The sequence below is a fragment of the Drosophila takahashii genome, chromosome 3L, assembly GCF_030179915.1.
Source record: "Drosophila takahashii strain IR98-3 E-12201 chromosome 3L, DtakHiC1v2, whole genome shotgun sequence".
Taxonomy (NCBI): Eukaryota; Metazoa; Arthropoda; class Insecta; order Diptera; family Drosophilidae; genus Drosophila; species Drosophila takahashii.
Window position 1 is genome coordinate 13,062,390 of NC_091680.1, and position 23,477 is coordinate 13,085,866.

The following is a 23,477-nucleotide window of genomic DNA, read 5'->3' on the forward strand; positions in this document are numbered from 1 at the left end:
CACCTGAATGCAACGGTTGCATTTATGGATTTCACTCACCTGGCCACTCTGCAGCCGTGACATTACAGAAAAAAAAACAAAACAAAATTAACGCCTCCCCCGAAAAGAGGGGAATTCAAGGCAGTAGAACCGTGCAAAACAGAATGTTCCACTTCAGCGGCTTCAACATGATGTTCCCGGAGGGACGCAGCTTCCACGCCACCTACAAGTGCTTCTCCGTCTCCATGCTGCCCGGAAACGAGCGATCCGACGTGGAAAAGGGTGGAAAAAGTGAGTTTCCCGGGGGATTTGCAACTAAAAACCATTGCTAACACCTTCTAATCCATAGTTATCATGCCTCCATCCGCCCTGGACACACTAACCCGTCTGAATGTGGAATACCCGATGCTCTTCAAGCTGACCAACGGCAAGAAATCCCGATCCTCGCACGCCGGCGTCCTGGAATTCGTCGCCGACGAGGGCAAATGCTATTTGCCCTACTGGATGATGGACAACCTGCTGCTGGAGGAGGGCGACATCCTGAACATCGAGAGCGTCTCCCTGCCGGTGGCCACGTTCTCCAAATTCCAGCCGCACAGCACCGACTTCCTGGACATCACCAATCCCAAGGCGGTGCTGGAGAATGCGCTGCGCAACTTCGCGTGCCTCACCAAGGGCGATGTGATAGCCATCAAGTACAACAAGAAGGTCTACGAGCTGTGCGTTCTCGAAACGAAACCGGGCAATGCGGTTAGCATCATTGAGTGCGACATGAATGTGGAATTTGAGGCCCCTGTGGGCTACAAGGATCACTCGGAGACGCAGACTTCCGGTTCGGGACAGCAGGGTGCGGCAGGAATAACGGGCAACGAGGTCGCCGGTGGAGCCAATGCCATACTCGAGGAGGTCGTCGAGACCTTCAAGGGCTCCGGTGTGCGTTTGGATGGCAAAAAGAAGAAGGAAAGCCAACTGGAGACGCCGGTGGTCAAGAAGGTCCTCGCACGCGGCGTCCCTGACTACGATTTCCAATTTGGCCTCATCCGCTTCGACCGCAACATTCGGCCCATCAGCGATCGGGGCAACGAGGACGGCGGCGCAGCTGGCGGGGCGGAGGGTTCCGAGGCGGAGAGCTTCCACGGCACCGGCTTCTCGATGAAGAAAACCCGAAAATAGCTCTAGTTCTAGTTGTATATATTGTGTGACACACGTATAGAAATTAAAGCCAGCTCCTCCTCACAGGGGCAGCGTCAACTTGATGGCCTCCTCCTTGGGCGGCGCCGGTGGCGAAATGGTGGTCATGGGCGGCAGGCGGCGTATCTTGCGACCATGCTTTCCCTCCTTGCGCTTCCACAGACCGGAACGCGGCCGGTTGCCCATCTCGCGCATCTTCTGGGCACTGCCCACATGCTCCTTGTTGTGGTCCGGATTGGACAGCCGCCCCACGGTGGCCATGCAGGTGCGCTGGAAGGCGAACTCCCGCTTGGAGGGCAGCTGCACCACCACCTTGTCGTCGAACTTGCGCAGGATGGTGCCAAAGGTGCCGGCGGCGTGAATGAGGTGGCACATCTGGCCGGGATTCTTCTCCAGGCAGTGGATGCGGGTGCCCACGGGCAGGGCGCCCAATGGATACGCATCGCCTTCGTTGGGACGCACTGCGGGGAAAATAGAGAAGCTTAAAGATGTATTGCAATAAGTTTATACTAACTACTTAAGCTCCTGGCTAAAAAAAATTATTCTAAAAACAGAAATTCTAAGGAAAAGATATGCTTTTCTAAAATAAGTGGTAAATACCAGGGACCGAAAATAATCATTATAACAATAATATAATAATTATAATAATAATAATGATTATTATAATTTATATTTATTATAATCATTTTTAAAACATAAAAAATAAGTCACTTATAATAGTCGAAAAACCAAATGGAATACACCATTTGGTTACTATTCAGATAACCTTTTCAAATCCGCAATGATCATGGTTTTTTGATTTTTAATTGATATTGCTCAGAAATAATCCTTATTTTTGAGTTGTATAAATATGTATCAGGAATATTCATAACTTGTAAATATATTCATTATTTATGAGTTTTATAAATAACTAATGATTATTCCGGATACATATTTATAAAACTCATAAATAATGATTATTTCTGAGTTTGTTGAATATCACTTATAATGATTTCTGTTCCTGGTAAAAACAAATCTTTTTAGATATTTTTCAAAATAAATGTATAAAATAACAAACTTTTTGAACTAAGTTAAAATATTTCTCTTTGTAAAACAAAATGATTTATTTTTTGACATTTTTAAAGCTAACAAATAATTTAATTCAGGACATTTAGGACACAGGAAACTTACCCGGAATCCTGGGAATAAATCGCGAGGTCTTGAGGATATCGCCCGCCTTCATGTTCTCGGTGGCCAGGATGTACTTGAGCTCATCGCCGACGGCCACCAGGGCCACTTTGGCGGTGCGACAGCCGTCGCGAATCACCTCCAGCACCAGTTCCTCCTGGGCACTCTCCGTGGGTCCGTCGCGCACCCATTTGACCCACCGATACTGCTGCTTCAGCCCCCCGCCGATGCCCTTGGCCACCAGGCGACCGGAGACGGGATCCCGTCCAGCCAAGTGAGTGATCTTCAGCGGCTCCACCGTGTACTCCTCCGGAAAGTGGACGGTTCGACGGAATTGCTGGCCGGCACCTGGTTTCGGTTTCTCCACCACCTTGGTTTTGCCGCGCAGCTGCTGCAGGGCCACGCCCACCGACGCCATGCGGGGCGGCGACTGCAGGCTCAAGGTCGAGCTCAGCAAACGCGTTAGACTTTGCATCTTGCTAGTTTAATTTAAAAATTAATAAATACAAATTCCTCCAAACTGTTACAAAATCAAAACGCGGCTGAAAACAGCTGATTTGCTGAGCGTTGCCAGATCGCGGGAAACAATTACCGTATTTTTTTATTTTTCCCCATTAAATGTAATTTCCTATTGTTAAAAACTGTAATAAAAAATACATTTTCATATTATTAGAAACCCGACTTCATTATTATATATCTATATTATTATTATATTTCTAATGTTAGCTTAAATTTGAAAAAAATAAGCCCACAAATATCATACATCTTTCAGCCATGGAAACTGTCTAGAAGGCTTTTTAATCTTCCGTTTTTCCAAAGTGACTTCCTCTGTTGTTGTTATTGCTATCATGTAATTCAAATTAATTATATTTTTGCGCCAAAAACTTTTAAAAATTCCTGTAAAATTTCCTAAAATTCATTTTGTAGTATTTTTGGTGATATATAAATACCAGAAAATCCCTGCGAAAACGTGTAGTCAAAATGTCCTAAATTTGGATTGGTGGTTTTTTAGGTGGTATCTAAATACCGGAAAATCCGCGCTGAAGCAATAAGAATCGGGAAAACCGCATTAAAATAGCTGAAAAACTGCAAAATTCGGCTTTAAATTATTGCCCAATTCCTAGTGTTTACGCGCATATCGAGAGATCTATCAAATCGCAACGGCCAAAGGTTTTTTCCAAGAAGGTACGCAAAAAAATAAAAATAAACAAGGCGAACAAAAAATAATATACACACACAAGCACGCAGCGAAAAACGTGTTGTGTGCAAAAAAAGACTGAAAAAAAAGAACAACAAAAACAGTTCGAGTTTGATAACCAACGGCGAAAATATAAACAGCTAAAGAGAGAGCGAGAATTAGTAGTAATAAAAATCAATAGCTGAGTGAGCGGAAAACCAAGCAGCCAAATGGCATATAAATAAATATTAAGTTTTTATTTTGGAACACGCTCATACAACGCACACACACACACCGAGCACACACGGGCAGGCATAGGTGTATAGGTGGCCTCAAGTGTGTGTACATATTTTGATGTTAGGTGGGAAAAAAGCGGGCGGCAAGTTTACGCAATCGCCGAGCGAAAAGCAAAGAGCAGCTATACGTTGTGAAAAGTGTGCTTTTTGTGTGTTTACAAAGAGACAAACAAGACATCCGTCGTCTGTATGTATGCGCAGGTGGAGTCGGTTGCTAGCTGAAAAATCAACGAGCGGCATTTTTTACGCATTTCCAATACGCCACATGTATGCGTGTGTGTCTGTGTGTATTTTGGTGTTTTTATTTATTTATTGTGCTTCTCTTTCGCCTTCTCCTCCGTCGTTTGCCGTTACGAGTGACCCACCACACACGCATATATGTATGTACTCGCCAAATCTATATGTAGCTGTGTGTATGCGTGTGTTTATTTATATGGCCGTATGTATGGGCGTTTGTTTGCCTTTTGTTGTTCTCGTTAATTTTATTTTGGTTTCGTTTTGCATGTTTATGCATGCAAGCTCGATCGATTGATGGGGAGCCATGTGGGGCCTGCCAGTGCGAGAGTTCTCAATCCGACCAAGTGTGTGTGAGTGTGCGAGTTCCAGCGTGTGTGCGTGTGTTGGTGCCAAGTGGAGCCAAACAAGTCGGAGAGTGGAACAGTGTTGCCAACGTTCGTTTATAGCCGCATACAAAAAAGTCGCCTTATTTTTCCCTCCCCCCTTCCCATCCCTTTTCCCCAACGGACTCTTAAGATACAGATCGTTCTGCGAAAAGTTTCGGTTGCCATGGAAGTCCCTCTGTCTGCACTTATTTTCCGCCAAAACCCTGCGAGAAGTTGAACTTGTGGCGCATTCCATTGTTATCCATTTGTTGCACAGGTGCACGGTAAAGTGTTTCATAAGAATAAAAGAAGTGATTGAATAGCTTTAAGGTCGCACACAGCCATTGTTTACCTTTGGACGGAATTTGTTTACTTAAGTCAATCAATTAATAATAGTTCTTAAATATGTAATTAATTATTCTTAAATTAAAGTTTCTGAAACTTTTTAAAATTATACTGAATTAAAGTAATTCAAATTTATTCAATCATTAACAAATAATGTTTTAGAATTAATGTAATCAATTGGTGTCCTTTTTAACTAACATAAAAATAGTATACAAAATCGCGCCTTCAAATCGACAAAGTTCGATAAGAATGCCCAACTGGCGCCCAACGTTACCAAATTTTCATTTTCGGGACCTTTTCCCTTGCAGTGTCACATGGACATAACCCCTTTTCATGCAGCTTTTTCCCCATTGAATGATTTATTCGCTATTTGTGGCATGTAATCGCCTGTTGGCAACACTGGCCGCAAGCTCTGTTTGGAGAGAGGGGATACCGACTTGTGTGTGGAGTTGGGGAGCGGAGATTTTTCCATTCCCGGGAAAGCGAAAAGAGCGCAAGCGTGAGCCTTTGCAGTTTACCGCTCTCTCGGGCGCTCGGCCATATACATATGTACGGAGGTGTGTGTGTGTTTACTCACGTAGTGTCCGCCGCGTAGTAGTAGTAGTTGTGTTATTATTATTATTATTGTTGTTGCTCCAATCGGCGCTTGTTTTTGTTGCCGACCGAGGTATGTACAAAGTACATAGGTGCGATTGTATGTACGGCTGCGGTAGCAAAACAGAGTAAAGCAAAAACCGAAACAGCAACGGTGCGAGTGTGTATGTGTGCGAAGAGCGTATGTGTGTGTATATTTGGAAAATAATTTGTGGCTGACGAAAAGAAGAAACCTTGGGGCCAAAACGAAAAAAGAGCGAAAAGCGCGTGAAAAGCTATGAAAAACAGGGGAAAAAATAGTGCACTCAACGTACAAATAGTGTGTGAATAAAACAAATAGGTTTTTAATATGCAAAGTCAATAGGTAAAAGACCGTAAGCTGCAAAAGCATAAAAACACATGCATTCGATAAATTAATGTACATACAAGAATGAAAATAATAAGGTGGTAATGTCAGGAAACTCAATTAATCAAGCGTAATGGTTGGTGTAGTATAATTAAAAGGAGTACGGGAAAAACATTTATAAATAGGTTTAAAAATGCAACAACAAATATTTTTAGAAGTAAATTTTTTTAATTATAAACAAATTTTGCACTTGTGCTTATTTTCCAAAAGGAGTTACTTAACAATAAAATAGGAATACCTTTAAAAATATCAAGTACTTATGGATGTATATTATAATGGTTTAATCATTAAACTTTAATGAATAGCACCTTCAAATACATACATACACATTTGCATATGTACAATGTACATATGTACGTCTCTGAAAAAAATAATTAATATTAAATTGAGATTTTTGAATATCTTACCAACCCTTGAGAACTTCTATGCATTCATAATTAAACAACTGATTACAATTAAATATTTTAAAAATAAAAATTAAATAAAATGTATGGCTTTTCCACCTTCCAGGCAAACAACAACAGTAAGCGAGCATAGGACAAGTGGGATTTACCTTTCAATGGCCGCCACTACAACAACAACAACCACAACACTAGCAACCACCACCGGCAATAGCAGCAGCACCACCAACAACAACCACAGCATCGCCAGCAGCAACAACAACAATAATAACAACAACATTGTTACCGTACACGCCGTACTGAACAACCCACCCACCAACATTGCAGGCGGTGGTGCAGCCGACGCCGCCACCGTTGCGATTGCCAAGGACATGTTGCAGCTGCATCATGGCGCAGCGGCGGCAGCAGCAGCAGCAGCAACAGCGGCGCTGAATAACAACAATACCAGCAGCAGCAACAACAACAACAGCAGCAGCAGCAGCAGTAACAGCGCGGCAAGCAACAACAACAACAGCAACAGCGCCGATCAGCTGATCAACAATTCAGCAAACCACCCACCTGCCACTAGTAGCACCACCGCCTCATCCTCCTCCTCCGCCAGCACCACCACCCCCTCCGCATCAGCATCTCCGCCGCCATATGGAGAGCTGCGCTTCAACCAGGAGGTGTTGCCCATCACGGACGCCGTGACGGTAATCGGACGCAACTCCTCCACATCGCTGGTCCACTTCAATGTGGCGGAGAACAACCTGGTCTCGCGGAAGCACTTCCAGGTTCTCTACGATGTGGAGCTGCGCGCCTTCTTTGTCCAGTGCCTCAGCAAGAACGGCATCTTCGTGGACGATTTCCTGCAGCGGCGCAACGTGGATCCACTTCGTCTGCCTCAGCGGTAAGTATAGGAAAAAAGTATACAAAAAAGCAGAGCATTTATAAACCTGAAGGAATATTATCTAACAAAATATTATATTTTGTTAATCAAAATTTTAAGAATTACATACGTTTGTGTTCATTGGTTTTATCTCTTTTCCTATCTAAATCCATGAAATCATCTAATGAAAGGTGTGAAAAGAGATAATCAAATTGGTATACCAAAAAACAATTCACTACTAAAATTAGTAATTCTTCAAAATATTTATAAATTTAAAAATATAGACAGGTCCTCTCTAATCCACTTGTTTCACTTTCCCTTTGCAGCTGCTACTTCCGCTTTCCCAGTACGGAGATTCGCATAGAGTTCGAGAGTTATGTGCCCGCCCCTCCATCGGATGCAGCCGCCGGTCATTCGCCATCGTTGGTCGTAAGCGGTGGTGTAGTGGGTGGTGGTGGTGGTGCCCACGTTATTATAACACCGCCGCCGAGGGACGAACTTCACCAGCAGCAGCAGTTGCAGCATCACCACCAGCAGCAGCAACAGCAGCAGCAGCTGCAGCAGCAGCAGCATCCTCACCACCAGCCAGCGCACCACCTGCCGCTGCAACAACAGCAGCAGCAACAGTCGCACCACCCACTCCCGCACGCACCTCACCACCCGCTCCACAGCCACACAGCTCTGCACCAGCAGCAACAGCGTAGCGGCAACATCGTTGTGGCGCCATCAGCTGGGGCAGCTGCCCACCTAATTGCCGGCGATGGACCCGGCATCTATTCTCCGCTCAAGATTTCCATACCCAAGAAGGAGCAGAAGAGCCCCTACCTGTCACCAACTGGCAAGTGGAATTTCATCCTATATTAAATACAATTTGTATAGATTTTAAATGTTTTAAAATCTATTGGCTTATTGGCTAGTCAGTTTTCTAATTCTATTTATTTATTTGCAATCACAGGTACAATAAGCGCTGCCAACAGTTGTCCGGCTAGTCCACGTCAGGGTTTCATCCAGAATCAGCCCAACAATTACAACAACTACAGTAACAACAACACAGTAAGTAAATCTTTTTAAACGAAGAAGTATGTTTAAACTATCGAGAATTATCATTTGCAGCAGGATCTGTTCCAGACTCCCTCCACAGCCAGCTACAATCACAACGAGAAGCCGCCGTATAGCTACGCCCAGCTTATCGTCCAGGCCATTTCTGCCGCACCGGACAAGCAGCTAACGCTCTCGGGCATTTATTCGTTTATAGTCAAGCACTATCCGTACTACCGCAAGGAGACGAACAAGGGCTGGCAGAATTCCATACGTCATAATCTCAGTTTGAATAGGTAAGAGATTGTAAATGTCATATTTTATCTTGAAAAATTATTTTACATTTTCCGCTCATCCCTGCAGGTATTTCATCAAGGTAGCCCGGTCACAGGACGAGCCCGGCAAGGGCTCCTTCTGGCGCATTGATCCGGACAGCGGCGCCAAGTTGATCGACCACAGCTACAAGAAGCGTCGCCAGCGAAGCAGCCAGGGCTTCCGTCCGCCATACGGGATGCCCCGCTCGGCGCCCGTCTCGCCCAGTCACATGGGTAAGTGGTGGCCCAACATCCCGTCCTGGTATTCCCTTCATTTATTCTTGTTTCTTTTTAGATAATTCTCGCGAGAGCTCACCGCTGCAGGATATTGTGCTGCAATCGGCTCCCGGATCACCGGGGATGTCGCTGGAACAGCGAGCCGCTGATGCCGGTAAGAGGCATTAAGATAAAAGCAAAGCTTTATTTCTTCTTTAGAGAGATTTACGAGTTTATTCAATTAGTTTATACACTACATTTAACTGCATTAGTTTGACCAACTGAAATTATTTTACAGAAATAATCTACAACTCTCAAAATGCACACCAGCAACAGCAGCACCAACAGCAACAGCAGCAGACGCTGTCGAGCAATTCCAATCAGTACAGGTGAGCACGAAGTGAACATTTTAACCTTGTATATAACCTTATAACAATTTCATTTTGACCTTCAGCAGCGGTAGTCCTTACTACGTAACCAATCAAAACTCCGGCGTGGCCGCGCCACAATCGCACGTTGAGGGAAGCGGCGCGAGCGGAGGCGGCGGAGTTGGAGCTCTGATTGCTCTGAAGAGGAACCATGTGATGGGCGGCGGCGGTGCGTCCCATTCGCTGCATCAGCAGCAGGCGGTGGCACAACAACAGCAGCAGCAGCAGCAGCAGCAGCAACAACAGCATTCAGAGATTATCTATGAGGAGTTGCCGACCGACTACAGTGGTCACATCGAGGCCACCGAGGAGGAGTGCGTCACCACTGCCACCGATGCCACCGTGGCCAAGCGACCCAAGTACGTGTCCGAGGTGCTCTGATGCGTGCGGATCCAGAAGCACCGGCAGAACAAGGGCAAATAGTGGGCCCCACGGGTGGAAACGATTAGAAAGCAAAACAAAAAGTATCTCCATCTTGTATATTGAATTTGCCAATCACAAACCTACCTACACCTACACCCCGAAAACCAATCAAAACAAAAAGCGAACCCAACACACAATATAGGAAATCAAAAAGGCACGCGAAGCAAAGCAACACGAAAGCAAATTGTATAAATTGATATGGAACATTTTACAAATAGCAACTGTGAGATTGTGTTTGAAATGTTGGCCCAACAACCGTTCAACGGCGGCAACTACATGCACACCTTTCGAAATTCGATACCCGATTCGAAGTTACGACTTAATCCCTTAGATCTGACGAATTCAATATGCTCGATGACGCTACTCTCTAAGTAATATAATAAAAATTAAGTTTAAAGCGAGGTAAAGCAGCAAACAAAGCAAAATTATCTAGATATATGCGATTGATTATTGTAATGATTGATGATTATGATGTTTAAGATGTTATAGCTATGTGACCGAATTGTGCGAGAAGCGTGAGAAAATTGGGAAAGAATTAAGTAACAAGCAACCAACCACACAAGTAACAAACAAACAGGCGAATGAATAATATTACCTATCTACATACCTATATCGATTTAAATATAATATATATATCTATATATATACAAACATTAAAATACAAACAAAAACAAAAATGATGAAATTTAATAAGTAATATCTACAAATTTACGGATACAATAACGATATATAAAGATTGAAATGATAGCACATTATTTCTTATTAATGAAGAAAATCCCATTTAAGTGTTTGGACAAATTGTGTATTAAAAAACAAAAATCAAATGTACATTTTCTTGTTTCAATTTATCCATGATAAACCACAGAGCTTGAATGCGGTCATAAGGAGCGTCATTGTTATATAGTGTCATCTTTTTATTTGTTACCTTTAACAAATTGACCATTTGTTTATTTGAACGTTTATAAGCAAGTATAGAAGTGTTAAACAAAAATGATTTGGCTCAGTTTATGGATAGACAGGTATACTACGTAGGAATACAAACTTTTAATTATTATAAAGCTTAGTTTATAGGGAGTGCGAAAAGACTTCGAATAACAGGTGTCCCTTCTGTAGCTATTTTATACATAAAATTGAACTTCTCCTCAAAGGTCATCATTTTGGATTTTCCAGGCCCCTCGAAGAACTCTTTAGCTGTCATTTTGGTATAGTCGATAAGGCTCAATACGGTCTTGACATACTCGCTATTGACCTTTTTAGACCTGGGGTCCAAGCATATCGAGTTTGGGTCGGAAAAGTTAAGTTTCTCGACCTTGAAAGGATTTGGGTTAGCGTATTCGTCCGTTTTTTTATCGTCGTTGATTGAGAGTTCTCCGAACCGAAACACTGTGTCCGGGATTTTATCGTTCGGATTGGCGAGTCCGTGGAACTCCCACTTATTAAGATCGCTTTGGTTAAGAACAAAGCCGTGAATGGCCACATACTTCTCAATTATGTCATAGCGCGTTTTCTCTGTCGAAGAGTTCTCTATGACCTTCAAAAACTCTCTGAAAACATCCGAACCCAGTTCATAAAGAGTTTCTGGGATTGTATTGCACGAAATGTTGCGTTTCAGATTAGAGGAAATCTCACGGATGAGTTTAGTGTCGTGTATATGATGCGCATGCTCAAAGTAGAGCAGCAAGTCGGAGTATTCCATCCTGGGCAATCTTTCCCTGAAGATCTCCTCGCACGCCTTCTTCAGCGGTTCGGAAATCCACATATTGGCGCACTCCTTCAGCGTGATCATATCCTGATTGCTGTAGCTATTGAGCAATGTCCTGTCATAGGAGTAAGCATACAGACGAAACTTTTCGAATATGTCCTCCGTGACATCGGTTAGGGTCACATCCCCAGTTTTTGCCTCAGCGAAACCGGGCTGAAAGGTGCGCTTGAAGAACTCCGAGGCCACACCCAGTATAACCTGAAAAAGATTATTATTTTTAAAGCTTGGATCAACTAGTATTACCACCTACCTTGTGGCAAGGAAACCGGCGCGTCCCGACAACTACACAACAATCGGTAAAGTCGTCCTCCTCCAAAAGTTGCTTATAAGAATGGGCCAGCCTTTGTAAATAATTGCAGATAAGCTTGCATTTCTTACATTGTTATTGCTGTATTCCTTACCAAGACTCCATAGTTGCGGTATTACTTGAGAAGAACTCGGATTAAATATGCGCAATTGTATTCAGCTTGGATCTTTAACCGGTTAAAGAGTCTTCAATACTTGATAAGTTATTTGATTTAAAGTCTGTGGATTAACAAGAAGAGGAACACGCTTCACTTAACTTGATAATACATATAGACGTTTCGCTAAATTTAAGCAAATTGAATTCACCGCATTTACTTAAATAGTTTGGAAGCTTGACAATGAACCACAGGTTCGCCAAACAGCTGATAAAATTGTATCTTGTAAGGACCGGTTTCCACTATCTGCTTTCAGTTTCGGATGCGTCCAATTCAGCATCCCAACAGCTGTTCTGCTTTAGTTTTTCTAAACGTACTAACAATTTTATATGGGTACTCCCTAGAATGTTAAGTTGCGGAATTGTGAAATTTTGATTAGATTTTTATCACCTGTTTAACATGTGTTAAGTTTCGTAAACTTTATGAAAAAAAAAACTTTATTTTCAGCAATTCAAGAGTTTAGGGAATATAAATTTGGGCAGTGCATAAACACAGCATTAGTGAACGATCACATATTCACCTCACGCCCAGGTTTATTGGAATTTCTAAACTGCCCTGCGACGGTCACACTTTACGAGATACCTGAAAGAAGTTTGCAAGTTTTTTCGTTTGATAAATAATCAATTGCTGAAAAAATGGTTAAAGCTGTCTGCGTAATTAATGGCGATGCCAAGGGCACGGTGTTCTTTGAGCAGCAGGTAAGAATCCATTATAGTTTTGGGTATTCCTTGCAGGAAAGAGCCAGAAAATACAGTAGTTCTAAAGGTCAAATTGCCGGCATGCCCCGAGGAGCCCCTCTTCCATTTTTCTCAAGCTACTTTAAATTCTTTGGAGCCTATCATTTAAGTCCGATTGCGATTTTGCATAGTCACCTAACAAATGCACAATTATATAAGTCCAACAACGATGCGCACATGTGTGCGCTCAAGTACCTACAGCTGAGGTCAAAAGAATAGCATTTAAGATACTGGGATAGGTTCACAGGTCCATGTAACGGTGAATAGCACCGCTATTAGAAAATCACTGCAAATATGTATGCGATAACGTAGAATATTAAAAAGTTTATGTTTTTAATAGTATTTGTTCAGGACCTGTAGAGTATTAGTTTATATAGGAAAAACTACTTTTATTGTTTAAATTTTTTTCTAAAGTTGTAGGCCTAACTTTTCACGATTGTTCTTGATTTTTAAAGTGTGGACTTAAAATGTCAGTTTAAGGTGTCAAAATTAATTTGTAGAACTTTCTAGAATACAAGTTAATGGGATCACTTAACAATTATCACTAAAACTAAATAATCTATCCCCATAATGACTTAGCTTCTTATCAACTCAATCGAGATAGCCCCACTAGTTTTTAGTTATCAATGGGGGTCAAGACATTTCATAATTCAACACAACTTTTGCCTTATCGGGAGGGGCAGTATTATCTTGAGCCTTGTACTAATTGCCCTTTTTCCCTTCCACAGAGCAGCGATACTCCCGTGACGGTCACCGGAGAGGTTTGCGGTCTGGCCAAGGGCCTGCACGGCTTCCACGTGCACGAGTTCGGGGACAACACCAACGGCTGCATGTCGTCCGGACCCCACTTCAATCCCAAGGGCAAGGAGCACGGCGCTCCCACCGACGAGAACCGTCACCTGGGCGACCTGGGCAACATTGAGGCCACCGGCGACTGCCCCACCAAGGTCAGCATCACCGACTCCAAGATCACGCTTTTCGGCGCCGACAGCATCATCGGCCGCACCGTGGTGGTCCACGCCGATGCCGATGATCTCGGCAAGGGTGGCCACGAGCTGAGCAAGTCCACGGGCAACGCTGGCGCCCGAATTGGCTGCGGCGTCATCGGCATTGCCAAGATCTAAGCGATAATCTATTCCGAAGTCGGCCCCTGTGCTGAACTACTCTATTTAGCACTACCTGCTGGAAATATGCAAACGATATACTTCTAAATATACATAGCCTGTGGTCTGTTAGGTTAATACGCAACCTTAAAGGTTCAATAAATCGGTGTTTTCAAATTGGCCTATAACCAAAGAGCAATGTGTGTTTCTTTAAAAATGGATTCAATATAATTTTCAGTTATTTTTCATTGTAGGCCCCATAAATATGAAATGAACGTAAAGGATTATATCCCATTAAATTGAAATTGACAAAAATCACGATGAGGTACTCATTTGTTGAATGTTTTGATAACATATCTCAGTTTTAGATTATCTTTATTTTGGTTACTATCATGGCAGCTTGGTTAAAAGTCTTTATTACACACTTTATAAACAATGAGTAAAGTAGTATTATTTACAAAACATGGTGAGAGCCAAGGCGTTCGCCAGATGAGTAGAAAACAATATTGACTGCATGTGCGATACAAATTGACTACAAAAGAACAAAGTCCTACTACTATAAGGATTCCAGGTGTATAAATAAATGGTCTTAGGTCTTGTTGAAATATGACTGGTAAACGATGCCAAGGGATGAAGTGGCGAACAGGGTGAAGTAGCTCCACCAGGTGGCAAAGCCCAGGAAACCCTTGTACACCTCCGTGGAGAACACCTGAAAAGAACGTATGGTTAGGAACAGTTTTAACTGGCGGAAGATGAGTTCTTACATTTTTCAAGCTGCTGAAGGAAGCCTGCAGCGATTGCGCCGACTCCAGGATATTGAAATCACCATCTCCTTGGGACACCGCACCTCCAACTGGTTCCACTTCGCCAGCGGCACACTCGTGCTGCAGGACGCCGCTTTCCCGGAAAATGCCCGCCCAACTGAAGCCGCCCAGACTCTTGTACATGAGCGTAAGATAAAGGCAGAGGATCAGGGGTGCAGCAAACTGCAGGGTCACAACACACAGATAATAGAAGATCGACGAGATCTGAAGGAGAGAAAATACGATGTTATTTCTTAATAATCATTTATGTAAAAGACTTGAGCCTCACCTTCTGCTTAAACTCCACATTGGTGATCCGACCGGCCTCCTTGCGCAGATCTAGGATCTTGTCGTGGGCCAGATTCAGGTACGATTGCAGATATATGGGCATCAGGGCGAAGCGGACCACCACCACAAGGATCACCAGCAGCAGGCGAAGGGTCTCAAAGACATGCGGCTTCAATCTACAGAAAGTAAAGGTAATACTTAGAATTGTAAACATAAAATAGGCATTATTTAACTTACAGTGGCTGTTGCATTCCCTGGAATACGCGCACCGTCAGGTAGTCCCGGCTAATGGGTCGTATCCAAAGGATGACCAGGATGAAGGGCAGCACAAAGCTGAGATTAAGGAGTACTTGCAGCAGCCGATTACCACGGCAGTACTTCAGCGAATCCCAGTGCATCTTGGCCATTCGCAGGCCGGGAAAGGTGAACAGCGAGCCTAGCAGGCCGCAACCCATGGCCAAAAAGAACTTGACCACGATCTTAGAGGCGGGACCACTAAAAAAAATTAAGGAAAACTTAGCAAACAACACGGTGCAAAAGAACTGACCCACTTACGACGATGGCAGGCCCTGCTCGGTGAGGAACTTGGAAGCACTGGCATTAAAGCTGGCATAGGCATCCTCCAGCCCCGTTTCCAGGATGCGCTCGTCCACGATCAGCACGATCATGGCCACCAGCAGATAGACCAGGCAGGCCACAATCACCATCGATCGCTCGCCAATTGACTCCTCGCTTTGAAAGTAGAGCACCGTGAGCGAGGAGAGCAGCTTCAGGGCAAAGAAGATGACCAGCAGGCACCAGACCATGCTAAGGTTGATCTCCTGACGCAGCGGGTAGTAGAAGTGGAAGAGCTGTGGGTGGTAATAACAAAAGTTAACATTATTCGAAGTTTATTTTTTTGGGAGAAAGAACTGTCTGGCTATCTAGAATGCTATAAAAAATATATTTTACACTAATTCTTACTAAGTTTGTATGATCTTGTACTCTAAGGGCCGTTTTCTCGTCCGTTTGTTAAATTTAAAGTAGGGTTATAACCTTGAAATCGTATGGGAAATCAGAGATTTAACCCTACTTTATATTTCCCAGGCGGACGAGAAAACAGCCCTAAATATATGTGAAAGTCTGAATGGAACTGTATCTGTAATACAGATTCTTTATATCCTAATCCTTTGAATATATTTAAATCACTCATAAAGTACACAGAGAAAAAAAGACCAAAATTAGTATTTTTTCATTTCAATTTTGGCCCGTTCTGTGTTCATATCAAAACGATATTTTCGACTATATGATTTTGTACCATGTTCATATGAAATCATACCATTTTGATATGGAAAAATTCATAAAAATTTTTGGTCCGTTCTGTGTTCATGTCAAAATGATATTTTCGACTATATGATTTTGATATGTTGATATGAAATCATACCATTTTGATATGGAAAAATTGATATGAAACAATATCAGCGGCATATTTTTCCGTTTTTTTATCTGAGGATGAGTATGAAAATCTCTACAGATTATAAAGCAATAATAAATCACTCCATTAGAAGTTTCTCTAACCCCTATATTGCGAATTAGATTTCCGAGTAATAAAGTAATACTTTGCCCACCTCAGAGACCACGTAGACGATGCCAGTGTAGACGCTGAAGTCCAGCAGCCACTGGTATTCGGTGAAGTATCGCAGGTGGATGACGTCGCTCTCCAGGACCGGTGACGTCAGCAGCTCCACCTCGATGCTGCGCGGTATGTGGAACTGACCAGATGCTCCGGTTCCGGAGCCATTCGCCTGCTTGTTTCGCCCGCCCTTCGGTGGCTTCTCCTTGGGCACTCCGCCGCGGGATCGCAGCTCGTCGTCGGTGGGATGCAGGTAGCGGTGGAGGCCAGTGCGGCAGAGCAGCCACTTGGCGAAGGAGTAGTGGGGACTCAGCTTCTGGATGACGCTGACCATCACCAGGGTGATGACCAATTGGGCGCCCAGCACAGCCTGCAAAAAGGGTATAAAGGAGAAGAGACATCAGTTTTTGCAGCACATGTGTCGTGGCTATTTTTGGGCCACTGCGCTCCGGTCTATTTTTGGTCCATTATTACGACGGATTCCTCATTTTTCCGGGCAAGCCGGTTCGGCTGCCCAGTTTTCCAACCCAAAAATATGGCCTTTTCCGTCGACTTCACTGAACTCACCATCGCTTCCTCTTGCCTTGGACCCGTGAAAGTTTCTGAAGTTGAAGCTCGTGCTAATTCCAGCGCTAATTAATTCATCATTGTTAATTGAAAGCGGAAATCTCTAACAGTTTTCGTCCAAAAATTTTCTTTTGTGGGCTCAGTGTGACCGTTTGTTGGTAGCCGCAAGACGACAAACGAAAGTGTGGAAAACTTTTTGCGAAACAAATTGGCGGCAAATTGTAATTTGAAAAATGTTTAGGAAGAAATTTGAAGAGATTTCTTAAATTTAATTCAAATTTACACCAGTACTCCAAGAAAAATAATTCTTTTTCACCGAGAATTCAGTAATTTTTAAATTGACCCATAAATCAACCTCCCTCTGATTTTTATTTCGTATGGTAAATTAAATAGTTAATACTAAATTCCTGTAAAATCTAGCTTACTAACCAAAAACCGAAAAATGTCGAAAGGTAATCAGGCTAACTTTACCAAGATCTGGGATCTCGGAAAATGGAATTCGCGGGATATCAAGCACTATAGCTCCATATCGCGCATCCAAAAGCAGCTTCGCCTGGGAAACTGGGAATATCTCTGTAAACATCCAGAGGTAATGATATTTGATTCTGTTTTTTCATTGCTAACTTTCTTTTTATCTGGGTTCTTCAGATACGTGCCATAATTCGCGTAATCCTACAGCAGGCCCTTAACGCAAAGCCAAAGCCAGATGATCTCCGCAAGTTTGTGGCGGAATTATTCAACTGCGGACAGAATCCTTTGCTGGTGCCTATGGTAAAGTTAACCTATTAACTAATGAAATTTAGATCAGTTTCATGTAAAGCCTTTAAAAATATTTAAACAGGGGCTAAAACTGTATCTATTCTAAAGTGTAATGGGAAACAACATTTATTATTAACACCCCCATTTTCCGTAGATAAACACCCAGCTGAAGTACGTTAAGGATCAATTAGCACGTGGTCGCTGGAGTCAGTTTGATGCTGAGATGATCTTCATGGAAAGTCCTTCGACACACTCCCTCCTCTCAACAGCCTCCGAGGACAGCAATGTCCATCCCGTCCTCACTTATGCCTTAGTCTTCAAGAAACCAGACGAGTGTGGCATCGATAAGCCCCCATTCTAGAACCCAAAACATTGGCCAGAAATTTGTATCAAATCAACACTTCAAAGAATTAACCCATTTATTAAATCAGAAGCATTAAAAAATCTTTTTTTATTGTAGGTATCCTTGTTTGGTGTAAGGGATATCTTTAAAAGATTATAAACATTTTGGATTCCTTCTAATATTTGATTGGGAAAATAGTTAGCTTTGACTCTCAAAGACTTTAGATCAGGGACCGTTAATAATCATTATTTGAGATTTTTATTTTAAAAGGCCTACACTCATAAAAATTAATTTCTAAATTTTGGAAATCTCGCCATTGAATCGGCCTACCTTTGAAAATAGAAAAAAAATTTCTTGTTATTAGAAAATTGGCCTTTGAATACAGAAAACCTTTCTTGATGGAAAAAATTCAAGAAAGAATTTTTCTTAAAAATAGAAAAATGAAAATCTCATATGTCTGTTTTGCCGTCGCAGCCAAAACATTTTTGTACGTATTTTAGGACAAAATCACCTTTGAATATATGAATGAAATGACCGTAGAATATAGGAAAGTAGCCATTGACTTCCTTCGGCTGCCGAATGTTAACGACAAGAAAAACGAAGTGGGACGAAGGGCCTACCCGGCTACCGACTTCTCTGATCCCCCGAGCGTCAGTTGTGAAAAAAATTCGTGAGTGATGGACGTGATTTTCAAGCGGATAAGAGGTTAAGCCTTTTTCCAAATATTCAAAGGTATGTAAATATATAATTTTTTGTATAGCGGGCGTACAATTGTATGTATGTAATTAAAGGATAAATTTCAAATCTCTTTACCAAGCGTATACCAATTTAGTTGAATGGTTTTTTAGCTAAGAGCTACGTACATACATACATTTGTATATAAATCTGTGGGTGTAGAGTTCTATAATAACTTTATCTTATTACTCGCATTTTATTTATTTTTCAGAGTGAAAATACCTGCAGTTGCATCAGCCAAATAATTTGTTTAGCGAAGCTGTAATTTTGTTTTAAAACATTCTAAGGTAAGAAAAATATGTTGTATTTGTTTGACATACTTATGTATGCATGTAAATATCTATGCATGTACGCGGCTCACCCGATCTGAAACCCGATTTTCAACCCTTTCATATTCTGCTCCTCTCTCTCGCTCGCTTGACCTACGCGTCGCGACGTTTCTCTCTTCTCCTTCTTAAAACTGACACGATCTGCCCTGCTTACATTCGGTCTCCCTTCGCGCAAAGGACTGTATGTAAATATATATGTATGTATGTACGTGTCTCTCCCGTGCCTCTCTCTCTCTGAAATTCGATTTTCAACCCTTCCCTGTAGTTCGCCGGGACTGGTCCCGAACTAGCGAAATCGCCATACACCGGGGGCTTGGGACTAACTCCCGTTCATACCACCCGCAATGTAAATTTCTATCCACTTTTACCACGGCATGTCCTAGGCGGTGGTCATATGGCGAAGTTCTGCATTACCTTTCGCCACAAAAGGGACCGATAGGTGGTCCCATATTATACCCCTTTTCGCCACAAAAGGGGCCACCTATCGGACCATCTATCGGACCACCTATCGGTCCCTTTTGTGGCGAAAAGGGGTATTAAATGGGACCACCTATCGGTCCCTTTTGTGGCGAAAAGGGGTATGAAATGGGGTTGGAGTTTTCAATACCAAAAAAGCTGAATGCTATGAAACTTCCCAAGAAAAAATACTTTTTGTTAAATTAATTTATTGTATTATAAGTAGACAATTTTTCTATTTTTTTAATTTATATTTATTGAACAAATTCCTCTGCTGACACGTTTTTGTTGAGTGCCTCATTGTTGTTATTATTTGATTTGGATTTATTTTTAAAAAATCGTTTCTTTTGCAATTGAATTGCCTTGGGAATCAATATTTCTGCATTACCAGATTCTGAAACAATATCTAAAAAAAAATAAGATTTTAGTGTTTTAAAATAAAATGAGAACAGAAACTAACTTCGGCAAGCCAAAGTTTTAATACCCTTGCAGCTTTCAGGAATAAAATTGTGACTAGAAAAGCATAAATATAAAATAAGAATAACCAACAGTTAAATGTAGACTTATTTCACGCTTTTGAAACTTGAACCGACAGACAGACGGACATGGTTAAATGGATTTACTTTATAGGTTTGAAAAGGTCTCCTTTACTGCGTAACAAACTTCTGGACTAAATTATAATTCCCTCTGCATGGGTTTAAATACATATTTTTAGATTTTGTTATACAAGCCTGTTTACATCAAACCATGTTTTAAAAGTGAAAAGCAGAAAAAGACAGAAAGAAATAGGATTAAAGACAGATGGCATTCTAAGTAAATAGATTGAAATTGAATCAAGAAACTAAGTGTATTATAAAAAATACAGTTATAAAAATAACCTACCGTGAAGTGCACCATAGAAATATGTAAAGGAGTTTACGGCTTTTTTTTCCAGAAAGGCCTTTAACATTAAATCCCACAACAAACTCATCCGTGAGAACCCTCCGCAAGTTTTTTAAACCCCCTTCTGGCAGCAACAACGATCTCATGGCTTTAATCTAAAAAGGAAGAAAATTTCACTAAAATATTTATATCAAAGAAAAAATACTTGCGTAGGAGTCCTTTGCACCACTATTTCTCCTTCTCCTCTTTAACAAATCGACGAATGTGCCTGTTGCTGTTCATGGCTAAATATCACACATTATTAGGTATTTCACTTGCACAACTCATGGTGTTACTCACCTGTTGACGACACCTCAGATCACAACAAAATATAACACTTTAAATGTACAATAAGACAAATTAAATACAATGTTTACAAAATTTGGCGCAAACGTTGGGTTAGTGATGGTAGCGGGGTTTGGTAGTTATGGCAATCCGTTACGATTAATATTGCGACTACCGATATCGTATAATCGATGGCAATAAAAACATTCGCTAATATTATTTTTGTTTAGTTCTATGTATATAAAATTAGGTACTTATATATTTATTTTATATATCTAAGCACCAATAAAATCCGCTTGTTATGGAAGGAAAGAAAACGTTTTGCTACTGAACCACCGCTATTGTTAAAAATATTGCTGCAGCTAAATTGCTCATTATTAAATATAAATAATATAAAAAGAAATAAAATTCTATCATTTATTATTTTATTTTATCTCATTATTAAGTTTTTATTTTATTATTTTAACTTTTTTTAAATTTGTTTTTTATATAAACAAAATAAAGTTGTATTCGTTATTAAAATCATTATAAACTTGTCAAAAATTTCATTTTACAATTTTTTTAACTCATATAGAAGTGTTCACATAGAAGTGTTCACTCTCCGATAACTCTTTTGCTCTTGTAAAAAATACACACGCCACCTATTGACCCTTAAGGGACCACTGGGTGGTCGATCCCTTTTCTACCCCGAAAGTGCCACCGGCCCCCTTGAGAACTACAGGGTTCCTTCTTCATTTTCTACCTGTCTTGCTCCTCTCTCGGTCGTCTGACCAACGTGTTTGTATTTTGGCTATTATTAACATTACATTATTATCTATTATCTAAAAACATCTATTCTTATCTAAAAACAAATCATTGATATCCCAATAACTCTTTTTTTCCAGATGAGGAAAGCCGAAGAAAATAATTTTTTATGCCTGCAACTACATATTTGGTTATAATAATGTTTTCTTAAGTCAAAAATGTGTTATTTAAAATTGTTTAAATGTTCAGTGTTAAATGTTTTAAATTTAAATAAATAAAATATGCAAAAGAAAAAACCAAGTTACATTTTATTTTTAGGGTTTCAGTGTTAATATAAAACTTCCCTTCAAGAAATATTATTTCTTAAATCAAGAAATAAAATTTCTTGAAAGGAAATTTAAACAAGAAAGAATTTTTCTTGTTCAAAAGGTGCCTTTCTAAAAAACCCTTTCTTGTTTTAAGAAATTTAATTTCTTGAAACAAGAAACAAACCACCTTTGAAACAAGAATCGCCTTTCTTGTTTTAAGAAATATTTTTTCTTGTTTTTATGGTGGCTTTCTAAAAAACCCTTTCTTGTTTTAAGAAATTTAATTTCTTAAAACAAGAAATATTTTTTCTGGTTTTAATGGTGCCTTTCAAAAAAACCATTTCTTGAAACAAAGGTGAGGTCGCCTTTGGCAAAAATTCAAGAAAGAATTTTCTAGATTTTAAGGAAATTCTTCGATTTTTTTTTATGAGTGTACTGAGGTTTTTACAAGTTTTAATCAACAATTTAAGTGGTTTTTATGCACTTTATAGACATGAACAAATAACAGTTAATTTGCTTTCCAGATTTGTTGAAATGCATATACTTTGTGGACAAGAGTAAAAATAACGTTATTTTTGACGTTTAAAACAAAATATCACAGTAGTCTTTTTAAAATAAAAATCTCAAATAATGATTATTTACGGTCCCTGCTTTAGATTATTTGACAATGAAGTTTACTATCTCTGACAGATGCCTATCTTATCTTTTTTGGATCTGCAAAATGGAACCCTTTTGAGAACACTCGGACCTCTCCAAGAAGTAAACAAATATGTATGTTTGCAAATACAGTTTCTGACTTTATTTTTCATTGAGAATCGTACATGTCGGACAAGATCTTTAGAAGCGGGCAAAACGGCGACCAACTCGGCGCTCACGCACACGGATGCGCCTCACGACGCGACCGCCATCGTCACCGCCGTCATCGCGTTCCCTGCGACGCCTTTCTCCCCGACCACCTCCACCTCCCCGGATGATGATGATCCTCCTCCTGCGGTGCCTGCGGCGATGCCTCTTCTTCGTCTTCTCGGTGGTGGTGGTCGCAGCAGTGGTGGTGGTGGTAGTGGTGGTCGTGGTGGTTGCGCTGTCGGATGTCGAGGAGGAGCTGCTTGATGGGGAGGTGGAGCTGCTCGACGGGGAGGTGGAGCTGCTTGATGGGGAGGTAGAGCTGCTCGACGGGGAGGTGGAACTGCTCGATGGGGAGGTGGAGCTAGAGGCGGGCGTAGATGCCTGCGATGACAGGACAACTAAGGTGGCCAGGACTGCCAAAGATAGCGCAAGAACTGATCGCATGTTGACTTCTCTTTCAGCTGGGCTTGGGATTCTGATTCTACCATCCAATAAACCGACGTATTTATAGTTGGGACATCTGAAGCTAACGCCACTTCCAGACCTTCTCATATTTGCAGACAAATGTGTAACCTACTTTGGGTTTTCCCACCTCTGGATAGTCTTTGAGACTATGCTCTCATTGTTCCGTTATTGTGACTATTGTGTTAACACAACAGGAATATCATTTTATCTGTTTTGATATTCTAAGAGTGGAAAAGTTTATTTTAACTTAAATAACTAGTTAAAAACAAAACTTTTCCAACTTTAATTAACATTATTTTTGAATATTTCGAAAATGGCAATAATTTTTGTATAAATTGTATACTCTGTTCGTCGTTTTTTAATTTGTAATTATAATTATAAGTATAAGTAATAAGTTATTATTATACTCGATATTTCACTAATTGAAATATTGCCCTTATAGGCACAGAATTTGCAATAATTTTCGAAATATGCATTCAAAAATAATGTAAATTGAAGTTGTAAGCAG

General features: G+C 41.1%; 8 protein-coding genes and 2 long non-coding RNA genes across 18 annotated transcripts; 5 read left to right on the top strand and 5 right to left on the bottom strand.

The window, feature by feature from the left end:
* The first annotated feature begins 46 nt into the window (after positions 1 to 46).
* Ufd1 (ubiquitin fusion-degradation 1-like) lies at positions 47 to 1,230 on the top strand. Its single transcript, XM_017140106.3, has 2 exons — positions 47 to 270; positions 329 to 1,230. The coding sequence occupies exons 1-2, from the start codon at positions 144 to 146 to the stop codon at positions 1,150 to 1,152; spliced, it is 951 nt and encodes a 316-aa protein (XP_016995595.2). The 5' UTR covers positions 47 to 143; the 3' UTR covers positions 1,153 to 1,230.
* On the bottom strand, positions 1,154 to 2,898 carry mRpL2 (mitochondrial ribosomal protein L2). The gene is made up of 2 exons (XM_017140107.3): positions 2,341 to 2,898; positions 1,154 to 1,631 (listed from the first exon to the last, which is right to left on the bottom strand). The coding sequence occupies exons 1-2, from the start codon at positions 2,810 to 2,812 to the stop codon at positions 1,213 to 1,215; spliced, it is 891 nt and encodes a 296-aa protein (XP_016995596.1). The 5' UTR covers positions 2,813 to 2,898; the 3' UTR covers positions 1,154 to 1,212.
* A 444-nt stretch (positions 2,899 to 3,342) lies between these two features.
* FoxK (forkhead box K) lies at positions 3,343 to 10,273 on the top strand. 4 transcript variants are annotated; one of them, XM_017140095.3, is made up of 9 exons: positions 3,343 to 3,522; positions 6,268 to 7,047; positions 7,353 to 7,864; positions 7,982 to 8,079; positions 8,140 to 8,360; positions 8,428 to 8,612; positions 8,674 to 8,769; positions 8,893 to 8,983; positions 9,049 to 10,273. In XM_017140095.3, exons 2-9 carry the CDS (start codon positions 6,317 to 6,319, stop codon positions 9,401 to 9,403), a joined length of 2,289 nt encoding a protein of 762 aa, XP_016995584.2. In that variant the 5' UTR covers positions 3,343 to 3,522; positions 6,268 to 6,316; the 3' UTR covers positions 9,404 to 10,273. The 4 variants fall into 4 exon arrangements, with proteins under 4 accessions (XP_016995584.2, XP_070070418.1, XP_016995583.2 ...); XM_070214317.1 differs by lacking the exon at positions 3,343 to 3,522 and adding an exon at positions 3,598 to 3,720; XM_017140094.2 differs by lacking the exon at positions 3,343 to 3,522 and having other exon boundaries at positions 9,052 to 10,273.
* On the bottom strand, positions 10,115 to 13,036 carry LOC108056348 (kelch-like protein 40). 5 transcript variants are annotated; one of them, XM_070214320.1, is made up of 5 exons: positions 12,760 to 13,036; positions 12,605 to 12,691; positions 11,609 to 11,732; positions 11,458 to 11,548; positions 10,115 to 11,405 (listed from the first exon to the last, which is right to left on the bottom strand). In XM_070214320.1, exons 3-5 carry the CDS (start codon positions 11,617 to 11,619, stop codon positions 10,506 to 10,508), a joined length of 1,002 nt encoding a protein of 333 aa, XP_070070421.1. In that variant the 5' UTR covers positions 11,620 to 11,732; positions 12,605 to 12,691; positions 12,760 to 13,036; the 3' UTR covers positions 10,115 to 10,505. The 5 variants fall into 5 exon arrangements, with proteins under 5 accessions (XP_070070421.1, XP_070070420.1, XP_070070422.1 ...); XM_070214319.1 differs by lacking the exon at positions 12,605 to 12,691; XM_070214321.1 differs by lacking the exons at positions 12,605 to 12,691; positions 12,760 to 13,036 and adding an exon at positions 11,829 to 12,002.
* Positions 12,206 to 13,701, top strand: Sod1 (Superoxide dismutase 1). Its single transcript, XM_017140108.3, has 2 exons — positions 12,206 to 12,366; positions 13,134 to 13,701. The coding sequence occupies exons 1-2, from the start codon at positions 12,304 to 12,306 to the stop codon at positions 13,527 to 13,529; spliced, it is 459 nt and encodes a 152-aa protein (XP_016995597.1). The 5' UTR covers positions 12,206 to 12,303; the 3' UTR covers positions 13,530 to 13,701.
* Positions 13,702 to 13,866: 165 nt separating this feature from the next.
* On the bottom strand, positions 13,867 to 16,942 carry emei (transmembrane protein 161-like emei). The gene is made up of 7 exons (XM_017140099.3): positions 16,779 to 16,942; positions 16,207 to 16,581; positions 15,155 to 15,450; positions 14,837 to 15,094; positions 14,601 to 14,775; positions 14,273 to 14,536; positions 13,867 to 14,217 (listed from the first exon to the last, which is right to left on the bottom strand). The coding sequence occupies exons 1-7, from the start codon at positions 16,779 to 16,781 to the stop codon at positions 14,098 to 14,100; spliced, it is 1,491 nt and encodes a 496-aa protein (XP_016995588.1). The 5' UTR covers positions 16,782 to 16,942; the 3' UTR covers positions 13,867 to 14,097.
* Positions 16,943 to 17,144: 202 nt separating this feature from the next.
* Positions 17,145 to 17,996, top strand: LOC108056344 (uncharacterized). Its single transcript, XM_017140093.3, has 3 exons — positions 17,145 to 17,367; positions 17,427 to 17,549; positions 17,692 to 17,996. The coding sequence occupies exons 1-3, from the start codon at positions 17,221 to 17,223 to the stop codon at positions 17,896 to 17,898; spliced, it is 477 nt and encodes a 158-aa protein (XP_016995582.1). The 5' UTR covers positions 17,145 to 17,220; the 3' UTR covers positions 17,899 to 17,996.
* A 160-nt stretch (positions 17,997 to 18,156) lies between these two features.
* LOC138913066 (uncharacterized) lies at positions 18,157 to 19,107 on the top strand. Its single transcript, XR_011418640.1, has 3 exons — positions 18,157 to 18,367; positions 18,428 to 18,612; positions 18,827 to 19,107. It is a non-coding gene; the product is annotated as an uncharacterized lncRNA (long non-coding RNA).
* Positions 19,108 to 19,589: 482 nt separating this feature from the next.
* LOC138913181 (uncharacterized) lies at positions 19,590 to 21,111 on the bottom strand. 2 transcript variants are annotated; one of them, XR_011418833.1, is made up of 4 exons: positions 20,622 to 21,111; positions 20,509 to 20,566; positions 20,283 to 20,437; positions 19,590 to 19,806 (listed from the first exon to the last, which is right to left on the bottom strand). It is a non-coding gene; the product is annotated as an uncharacterized lncRNA (long non-coding RNA). The 2 variants fall into 2 exon arrangements; XR_011418832.1 differs by having other exon boundaries at positions 20,488 to 20,566; positions 20,622 to 21,107.
* A 1,332-nt stretch (positions 21,112 to 22,443) lies between these two features.
* LOC108056339 (protein new-glue 3-like) lies at positions 22,444 to 23,092 on the bottom strand. The gene has a single exon (XM_017140086.3). It carries the CDS (start codon positions 23,054 to 23,056, stop codon positions 22,496 to 22,498), a length of 561 nt encoding a protein of 186 aa, XP_016995575.2. The 5' UTR covers positions 23,057 to 23,092; the 3' UTR covers positions 22,444 to 22,495.
* Between the last annotated feature and the right edge of the window lie 385 nt (positions 23,093 to 23,477).

Excerpts from the sequence above, each read along its gene's own strand:
- Ufd1 (XM_017140106.3), top strand. The coding sequence starts at position 144 with ATGTTCCACTTCAGCGGCTTCAACATGATGTTCCCGGAGGGACGCAGC. Across the intron at positions 271-328 it reads CGTGGAAAAGGGTGGAAAAA|TTATCATGCCTCCATCCGCC; the intron begins GTGAGTTTCCCG and ends TCTAATCCATAG.
- mRpL2 (XM_017140107.3), bottom strand. The coding sequence starts at position 2,812 with ATGCAAAGTCTAACGCGTTTGCTGAGCTCGACCTTGAGCCTGCAGTCG. Across the intron at positions 1,632-2,340 it reads ATTTATTCCCAGGATTCCGG|TGCGTCCCAACGAAGGCGAT; the intron begins GTAAGTTTCCTG and ends TTTTCCCCGCAG.
- FoxK (XM_017140095.3), top strand. The coding sequence starts at position 6,317 with ATGGCCGCCACTACAACAACAACAACCACAACACTAGCAACCACCACC. Across the intron at positions 7,865-7,981 it reads CCCCTACCTGTCACCAACTG|GTACAATAAGCGCTGCCAAC; the intron begins GCAAGTGGAATT and ends TTGCAATCACAG. Across the intron at positions 8,080-8,139 it reads ACTACAGTAACAACAACACA|CAGGATCTGTTCCAGACTCC; the intron begins GTAAGTAAATCT and ends TATCATTTGCAG.
- LOC108056348 (XM_070214319.1), bottom strand. Across the intron at positions 11,406-11,457 it reads GCCGGTTTCCTTGCCACAAG|GTTATACTGGGTGTGGCCTC; the intron begins GTAGGTGGTAAT and ends AATCTTTTTCAG.
- Sod1 (XM_017140108.3), top strand. The coding sequence starts at position 12,304 with ATGGTTAAAGCTGTCTGCGTAATTAATGGCGATGCCAAGGGCACGGTG. Across the intron at positions 12,367-13,133 it reads CGGTGTTCTTTGAGCAGCAG|AGCAGCGATACTCCCGTGAC; the intron begins GTAAGAATCCAT and ends TCCCTTCCACAG.
- emei (XM_017140099.3), bottom strand. Across the intron at positions 15,451-16,206 it reads TCGTCTACGTGGTCTCTGAG|CTCTTCCACTTCTACTACCC; the intron begins GTGGGCAAAGTA and ends TACCACCCACAG. Across the intron at positions 14,776-14,836 it reads CAGGGAATGCAACAGCCACT|ATTGAAGCCGCATGTCTTTG; the intron begins GTAAGTTAAATA and ends TACTTTCTGTAG.
- LOC108056344 (XM_017140093.3), top strand. The coding sequence starts at position 17,221 with ATGTCGAAAGGTAATCAGGCTAACTTTACCAAGATCTGGGATCTCGGA. Across the intron at positions 17,368-17,426 it reads ATCTCTGTAAACATCCAGAG|ATACGTGCCATAATTCGCGT; the intron begins GTAATGATATTT and ends TGGGTTCTTCAG. Across the intron at positions 17,550-17,691 it reads ATCCTTTGCTGGTGCCTATG|ATAAACACCCAGCTGAAGTA; the intron begins GTAAAGTTAACC and ends CATTTTCCGTAG.
- LOC108056339 (XM_017140086.3), bottom strand. The coding sequence starts at position 23,056 with ATGAGAAGGTCTGGAAGTGGCGTTAGCTTCAGATGTCCCAACTATAAA.